The 9,499-nt window shown below is 31.7% G+C and overlaps 1 protein-coding gene across 2 annotated transcripts; it reads left to right on the forward strand.

The window, feature by feature from the left end:
- Positions 1–3,884: 3,884 nt before the first annotated feature.
- LOC141720657 (uncharacterized) lies at positions 3,885–6,622 on the forward strand. Of its 2 annotated transcripts, none has more exons than XM_074523191.1 (5): positions 3,885–4,047; positions 5,313–5,559; positions 5,752–5,839; positions 6,106–6,172; positions 6,260–6,622. In XM_074523191.1, exons 2-5 carry the CDS (start codon positions 5,454–5,456, stop codon positions 6,311–6,313), a joined length of 315 nt encoding a protein of 104 aa, XP_074379292.1. In that variant the 5' UTR covers positions 3,885–4,047; positions 5,313–5,453; the 3' UTR covers positions 6,314–6,622. The 2 variants fall into 2 exon arrangements, with proteins under 2 accessions (XP_074379292.1, XP_074379290.1); XM_074523189.1 differs by having other exon boundaries at positions 5,318–5,559.
- Positions 6,623–9,499: the final 2,877 nt, after the last annotated feature.

A 9,499-nucleotide genomic window follows, 5' to 3' on the forward strand; every position in this document is an offset into this window, starting at 1 on the left:
CAACAAACTTACTTCATTCAAAGGTTCTGAAACAGACTCAGTGAATAGCGGAGATACAACATCCTTAATAACATATGGAACATTTTCTGAGACAAACATGTTTATCTCTGATGTGCCACTATATTTCTTACTGTTCAGCTTAGAATAGTCAAGTCCTATTGAAGTCTTAGATTTAAATCTTTGACTATCTATTATCTCCTTCTGAGTCAGAGCTGCATTCTTAAACGCCTGTAACTTCTTTTCTAAGTCAGCAATTTGGGTTCTAAGAATGGCTTCTATGTCTGCATTGCACTTAACCTTATTTTCTAGATACTCATTCTTTTGCTTAAGGTCTTCTAGTCCAACTACAAGCAATTCTAGTTCTTCATTCCTAGAGGTTAAACTCTCAGATTTAAGAACTAACTTATCATTTTCCATTTTATATGCAAGCATGCTTGTATGAACATTATACAATTCTAAAGTAAGTTCATGCATAGTAGATTTGTATCCAGATACAGACATTTCTATAGTGGTAAGTTCAGGAACCTGAGATGATCGTGGTGATTCCTCTGTAGAGTCTGCCATGAGAGCCAGATTTACATGCTCTTTCTCTTCATCTGAATCAGTATCATCCCAGCTTTTTCCTTCAGCGATGTAGGCTCTGCCTTTTTCCTTTACCACATAAGCATTCAGCTTATGTTTCAGCTTCTCATTCTTCCTTTTCAGATCTTCATAAGTTTCCTTCTTTTCATAGGAATCATTTGATTTAGCTGCATTGGGCTTTCTGCAATCAGATGCAAAGTGCCCTAACTCATTGCAGTTGTAGCATCTGGTTTTGCTCTTGTCAACCCAGCTTGACTTGTAGCCTCCTCTGGAGCTTGACCCTGACGAATAGCTTCCTTTCTGAAATCTCTCTGATGAACCCCTTGGTTTGTAGTTAGGCTTTCTTTGAATCTAACATGACTAAATTTTGCAGCCATGTATGCCATAGATTTTTCCTCCGACTGTTCAAGTTCCTCTTGAGTAAAGAACTCACTTTCATCTTCTGGCTCACCATGAGTAATTTCAGCTACGACAATTTCTTTAATTGTTGAGGAGCGTGCAACCTTGTTTTCTTGAGATTCTGGTTCACGAACTACAAGTGCAGTGGTTTTTGCAAGTGTCGTACTCTTACTGTCAACAGAACCAGGTCCATAGATAATGGATCTTTGCTCTTGCTCCAGCTCATGTGTTCTTAACTTACCATAGATCACATTCAGAGACATAGTGATAAAATATGATCTTTTCCTGATTGATGTGTTCTTTTATTCCAGGTGAACTGGGAGCGTCAGTATAAACTTTCTGTTAGACTCTCGTATGGGGTAGACTTTCCCTTGCATCTTTAATTCACTTAACATTCTTGTATATCTCTCAAAGAGTGAAGACAGTGCTTCTCCGGGTTTAAGTTTGAATGCCTCATACTGAGTCCTCAAAATATCCATCATGTTTTCTTTGACTTCCTCTGTTCCTTCCATCAAAAGCTCAATGGTCTCCCACATATCTTTTGCACTGTTACTTCCTAGAAGCTGATGGCTCATATCATTATCGGTCGATTCCATAATTATGAGTTGAAGGCTTGTGTCCAGATTTATCAACTCCTTATTGGTTTCCGTATATTTAGACGGATCCGTGGGAGTAGATGTGGAAGGAATTCTTACACCAGTTGCAGTTGTGGATTCAACAATTACTTCCATCGGAACATAAGGTCCATTCAGTAGTATCCCAATGTAAAGTGGATTTGAAGCTTTCATAAACATCATCATCTTTTTCTTCCATAGGTTGTAATTATCTCTGTCAAATGGAGGAACCTTTATGCTTCCAATTCTTTGGTTATTCATTTTCTTGGCGGAATTAAATTATTTAAAATTCAAAAATTTCAAGAAATGAGAATTTTTAAAAATTAAAAAATTCAAGAATTTTTTCAAGAACTTGTTTCTTTCTCCGGATCTTGATTTGTATGTCAATCAATAAGCTCTGATACCAATTGCTAGTCCCAAAGTATCGTAGAAGGGGGGGTTGAATACGATATCTACAATCTTTTTCGATTCATTTCAAGTTCTTCGTTAAAAGTACGGAATCAAAAATAACACAAAACAATTCGAGGAATATATTGTTTTATTAATATAAACCTTGAGGTTGCTACAATCTAATCAAAGTATTGATTAGCTACAATAAATTCAGCAGCATAACATTCTGTTTACAAGGATAATAAATGTAAAGCTTTAATGGAGCTCTCGTAAACTTTCTGTGTTTTCTGAAGAAGATAACCAACTCTATTGAATTACATTCAATTGCTGCTTTGTAATATTTCAAAATTAAATGGACAGCTGGCCAATTATTGTCCACACAAATCATTTAACTTTGTTGCACATTAAATCAGTGAACAACACATCTGTGGCGACAGAGGTGTCTTGTAATTCTCTGTGGTGACAACCTCTGTGGCTACAAGCTCTATGGCGACAGTTGCCCTTCTGTGGCGACAACCTCTATGGCGACAGTTGCCTTGAGCAATTGTTCCAACACCTCTGTGGCGACAGGAGTTTCCGTGGCGACAGAGTTGCCTTAGAGCCATTTCTTTGTGGTTACATCTCATGTGGCGATAGGGGTGCCTTAGTGTCATTTCTCTGTGGTTACATCCCCTGTGGCGATAGGGGTGCCTTAGTGCCATTTCTCTGTGGTTACATCTCCTGTGGCGACAGGTAGAGAGAGCTGTCTTTACTTAGAATATTTTGGCTCTGTGTCAAACCATTCTTTAATGTATCAATCATTTTTCTTCTGTTAATTGAATCAAAATACTTTCTTGAATGCTGATGTTTGATGCACTGGTCTGGTTCACAAACAACAAGCACTGAGAGGATCCTGATTCAATTTGTCTTGTGATTCTGAGTTGATACATACTGATGTTTATCCATTGCTTCTTTCACTGAACCCTTGATATGTAACACTTGAAGTCAATACATGCAACTGATATTTAAAGCCCCTTGATGTCTTATTCTTCATGGCTGCTTGAACATAACAATAAACTTCTTCCCATGATCTGTAGGAGGACTTAATGAATCAATCACATCATTTGGTTTTTTGTGTTTATCCTGTCTTCATCTGAAGGGTTCCTGTGCTTTACAATTTAATAATGTTTATCTATTTCTGTTTTCATGTTGAGTTATAAATCCTCGATTACATGTTACATTACATTATGTTTTACATTACGTGATAAATTTACATTCAAAATTAAATACAAACTAATGCTCCGTGTAGAGTAAGGATATTAAAAACATATAAAAATATGGAGGCGAGAGAAAAGAAAAAAGGAAATGATAAAAAAAATTATATGTCGATTATATTTTCCATTTGTTTGGTTATATATCTTATAATGATTGTAAATCTTATAAACGAAATCTTAACATTAACATAAGATTAGTTAATAAATGTGTATACTTATTAATTTATATAATATAAACTATATTTTTGAAAATATATTTTATTAGAAATATATGTTGCGAGTTGTGAGTTGCGGTTGCGATTTTCAAGAATTTAAAACCGCATCCAAACCGCGAATGAGCGATTTTCAAAATTTAAATCTATAATCAACCCGTATTTCGCAATTATCTGCAAAATACGGTTCGGTTACGAGCGACGGTTGAGCAGTTGGATGCGGTTGAGCGGTTCGGGCTCGTAAGAACAAAAGTATTCTAAAGACAAAAAAGGAATGTGAATACGAACCTGCTTCAGTGAAACGCAACAAAAAAAGTATTAAAATATTAAAAAAGGGAAAATGAAAATAGAAAGAAAAATTACCAAACGCGTGACTATTTCTTAAAATCTATAATTAATTAAATAATTAAAATAATTTGATTAATATTAAATATTGTTTGTTGAACAAAGCAAAGCTCAACAGTCGCCCCACTTCAATCTTCCTTGAGATTTATCCATTTGTTGGATATAACCTATACATACAATATACACACACCAAGTTATGATTTGCCATCGTTCTTTCACTGATTGGATCAATCACTTTCTTGATTGTATGGGGTAATTACTGATTTCTTTTTTACTATTTCTTTTCATTCTTGTTTTATTTTCTTCTATTTTTGGATTTTATAGAAGCAATTAGATTGTTTTGATTTGACTTTCTTGGGGTCAAGTAAAGATTTGATTTTTAGTCTTTTTTTGCTAAATTAGGGTTGCCCATCTTGTGTTTTGAGGTGGCCTTTTGTTTAAGCTGCTAAAGCTTTGATCTTTATTTTTTTATTGAAATATGAAAGTAATTTTTTTTTGTGTTTTTTTGTGATTATGTTTGTTTCTTTATTAGTAATTGTAAGTATGCACTTTTCTTGATTTGGTTTACCTTGAAAATGAGTTGTTATGTTTGGTTATGCTACATTTGCATTATGATCAATGAACTTACTTATGAATAATTTGGTTAGTAAATGTTACTACCAGTTCCAAATTTATTGTCGATTTGCGGGTGTTTGATTTTAACTTTTTCCGTATTGTTTTTGGGGAACATGGGATTCATTGTAGAGTGTTGTCTTAAAAATTTGAACTTGGGGAAATGTATGCCATAGATAGTAAATACTAGAATAGCGGAAAACCCCCCAAACACTAAATGGATTCCACGTGTAGAACTTGATTGTAACTGGCAGGTGTGACATTGAATTACCCATCTACCACACACATACCATATAATATAATTTGGTATGTGACGGTTGATATACAATTTATAGATGACTATCTTTAGGAACCGTGTGTGTGAGTCTGAAACAGATGAGAACATTATTATGCTTATGTATTACCACTTGATTTGCTTCCCTTTTTCTGATGTACCTCGTATACATCTTTCTGATGCAAAAAGTGATCTTTTGTAGAGGATTGCATTTGGTATTTTGTGTCCTCTCAAATTTGGGGTATTTGTATAGGTGTTACAGACGAATCATCTTTAGTAATTTACTTTAATTGTTAATGCTGCAGCAGATATTCCTTCCGGTCCCTTGGATAGTAAAAGCACGATAAAAACAAACTAAATGATAGGTTGCTACGGAATTGGAACTGGTGGCTTTAAAATTATTTGTAAGATTTTATAGGAAGCACAGTATCTTATGCCTTGGATCATTTGCTTCGTTATGTTGGCAATAGACAGTTAGTCAACTAAGTCTTTCTGCAAATAAATATGAGAAGCAATTATGAAATTTACATTTTTGTAAACTTTATATGAAACATATGAAGGGAATATTTTTAACTAAAATTGTTATCCCTTGCATCCGTTTAGACTGCATACTAAACCTGAATTTTAACAGAGCAGAAGTTGTTTTGGCTGCTGTAAAAAATCCAAACCAGTTACTGCTGCGGATGAACCATCAAAAGGTCTGATAATTGACGGGGAGACTGTAAAAAAGGCTGCTGTATCAGATGATTTTTGGAGCACCAGCACATATGATATGGATAACAGCGGGCTTCAGTCCCAGAGAAGCTTATCATCTATCAGTATCTCAAATCAAAGTCTCACCGGAAGTACAAGCAATAATGCCGAATTTGTGAACCATGGCAAGTTTAAATTCTGTATTTTTAAAGGGTTTTGAATTGTATAAACAATTTTAGGAGTTCTTGCAACTACAAACAAATCTATATGCTTCACAGCGAATAATTTTTCTTACTTGTCTTTGTTTACTGTAAGGTTTACAACTTTGAAACCGTCTTTTGTTAGTGTGAATGATGTTTTGGATCTGCTGAATACAGGGTACCTTCGGTGGAAGCAAACAAGGCTTCAGTGGAGAGAGACTAAAAGTTTGGAGAACAAAGCAAAAAAGAAGGATCCTGTTTTAAGGTTTGTTTATTGGCACCTGGGTGTGTCTATTTAGTGAGTCGTGCTGCCGGATTTTACCCATGAATTTTGTTTTTTAAGTTGATGGGTTATTTGAAATAAAATCATAATTGCAATTGTATAGCATTTTGATTTATACCGAGTGATTAAAAACTTTTTATATTAGATGATGTCCTGCCTCCGCCATAGCTGTAGTAAATTATGTCATTGATTCTCATTATAAATGCTGTTTTATAGTTACGTATGTCTAATTTATCTTCTTATTGTAGTTGGAATGCGACATACGATAGCTTGCTCGGGACTAACAAAAGGTTTTACAAGCCAATTCCTCTTTCTGTAAGAACTTCAATCTCTCGCTAATTTGTCAGGAATTCATGATTTTTACAGTCTGTTATTGACTATAAAGTTTGGCTCCAATTGCAGGAAATGGTTGAGTTTTTAGTGGAGATATGGGAACAAGAAGGCTTATATGATTGAGCCTGACTTTGGTTGTGCCAAAACATAAGACTGACTTTCTTTAGTTTAAGATTTCTGCAGTTTTTATATGAATTTTCTTGGTGTATAGCTGCTTAAAAAGGAAAATTATACAGTAGTAGGAAATCATGCTCTGACAAACATTTCAGTACTCTAGATTGCAATATTAGGTGTTCAGCATGTACAAGAACAACGCTGAACTAGTGTTTTTAATTTAAAAACAATAACTTTGCTTGCAAATTACGGTGTTTTTTATGGTGATTGGTACCATCCAATTAGCATAATGATAATGGTTTAGAAGAGCTTATATTAGTTAGGTGAACACAATGTTCCTTTCTTGATTAATAGTAGTTTCTTGATTAATAGTAGTAGAGCCAAGATGGCCAATGCCATGATGTCAATTAACCATGCATTTTCATGATTCGGTATGCCTTTTTTCTATTTTTTTTTTATTTTTTAATAATTAATTTAATATTAGAAATATCCAGAAATAACAAATATAATTTTAAAATATTTACATATATTTTAATATCTAAAAAGTTACTAACGATAATGAGTATTATGATGGTTTTATTTGGTTGTTACTGTCAACTAATTTTAATTTTATATTAAAGTTCATTGTATATTAGTATAATAATTATTTATTATATTTAATTGATAAATGGCATGCTATTTGGACATGCCTTTTGGCAATAAGCATGGGAGTATCGTGACATGTACCCTAGCATGTCACAGCAGCACGGGCATGTCATGACGTCAATTAGTCATGCATGCCTTTTCATGATTTTGCATGCCTTTTTATTATTTTTTTTTATTTTTTTAATAATTATTTTAATACTAGAAATATCCAGAAATAATAAATATAATTATAAAATATTAACATATATTTGAATATTTAAAAAGTTACTAATATAAATGAGTATTATGATGATATTCGGTTGTTATTATCAACTAACTTTAATTTTATATTCAATTTCACTGTATATTAGTATAACAATTATATTTTAAATTTTATTATATTTAATTGATAAATAGCATGTCATTTGGGCATGCCTTTTGACAAAAAGTATGCATGTATGCATGTCTTCGGGAGTCCCGTGACAGGTAAATGTTTAAACATGATCTTAAATTTTGCAATGTGGTGTATGCCTTACGATTTGTACAATAGTACCAAAAGTGTATTAATTTATAAAATGTAAAAATCTTTTTACTCATTTTTTAAGAAATGTTTAATATATTTTCCTTGGTTGTTCTTGTTGTCCATTTAAAGCAGGGACAAATGGAATCATATGTTGAGTAACCAGTTCGTTTGTAGAGCAAATCCAACAGATTACTTAAACATGCTTTTAAGTTCAAATATAAGAATATGGCATAAAATTGCACTCCAACAGTGTCAGTGATTTCTTATATCAGTAAGATATCTCTCTCATATCTTATTTTTAGGAAATCACAAGTCATCCCTTATATCATTTTTATCAATAAAAATTTGATTTCTCTCTTTTCTTTTTAGTTATTTTCTCTCTTCCTTTCATATCTCATTCAAATTTATTATTATTATAATAATAAGAAATGAAGATAAGTATCATTATTGGAGTTGAAATTCAAAATTATGTCTTAAATCACTAAGAGTTAATATTTTATAATATTTTTAAGGAAGCTACTAGGACACTATTGGTCTTGCTCTAAGGTGTTAGAGGATTGTGTCAATAGGATCATATATCAAAAATTTATATTTATTTAGATAGATTATTTATTCATCAGATTAATGAATATTTATTAATTTATGTATTATTTTCAGGTATTTTTATAATTTCCTACTACATTTTATTTTAAAATGTCCCTAAAATTTTATTATACTTGTAATATTTATGTGATTACTTTCATTTTTTAACATTCAAAATTAATTTTACATGCATGCATGGAATTGTTACAATTACAAGCATGTGTATTCACACAGAATTGTAGTATATAGTATCGAGATAATACATTCAATGCCTGTAGAATCTTAAAAGGTATTTACAAGATCACTCAAAATTAGATTTATATTTCGGATGTTATTTTAATATTACAATCACGTACTAATGATGATCAATTAAATGAAAATATTTATCGGAATAAATGTATTCATGTATTTATATAAAAATAAATATAATTAAATTATTGTAAAGGATTTAGGTCCACAAACCCGGGTGGTTGCCACCGAGTGCCCCGCATTATTTTATTGCAGCAGACATTGCGGGAGGTACCTGCCGCAATAAAATAATGCTGCAGGAGTTCTGTTTTTATTTAATTTCTAAAATAACAAAAAATAATATTTTAATGAATTAATTTTTTTCCGATAATAATAGAGTTAGAAAATATATAATTAATTTTAACAACCATTTGTTCTATATTTTCTAATTTTATTACTACTTCCCATTTATTATCAATTGTATAATGATTTAAAAAATTAAAAATAAATTAGATATATAATCGGAAAAATAATTAAAATATTAGTTTTAATGAAAAAATAAAAACCGAAGATAGTAACTGTAATGTATCATTACAAATGGAGTATTGCAGGTCTGATTATTTATTTATCGAAATGTGTCATTTTCTCCAAAACTTTTTTGAGTAAATTCTAATCAAAATATTTTAATTTAAACTTTAAATATGTCAAAATTATATATAATAACACATTTGTACTGCTTAATGAAGTTATCATGAATTAAATATTTTTTTATAAACAATTTTTAATTTTAAAAAAACAAATGAGGACAAATAATAATAAAAATCCCTCCGCAATGCGTCATTGCGGGAGGTGTTCGGCCAGCGCCAACATATATAAAATATTGCGGTGGGTGGTTAAAGAGCCACCTACAACAATGTTTCATTGCAATAGGTGCAATGAAACAATGTTGTAGGTGGCAGAGGTTATTTTTTTATTTGTTATGAAAAAATGTTTAACATTCCAGGATGAGTTGTTTTATACTCCCTCTGTCCCTCCCATTTGTTTACACTTTCCTTTTTGGGATGTCCCATCCAATTGTTTACATTTCAAAACTTTCCAAAAATAGTAAAGTTTTTATAGTTTTTAAATTAACTACATCCACTATTTTCCTCCACTATAATCACTTTATACATATAATATTAATCGGTCCCACTACTTTACTCATTTTTTCAACTTTTCTCCACTACTTTATCATTTTT

The sequence above is a fragment of the Apium graveolens genome, chromosome 4 (assembly GCF_009905375.1).
Source record: "Apium graveolens cultivar Ventura chromosome 4, ASM990537v1, whole genome shotgun sequence".
NCBI lineage: Eukaryota > Viridiplantae > Streptophyta > Magnoliopsida > Apiales > Apiaceae > Apium > Apium graveolens.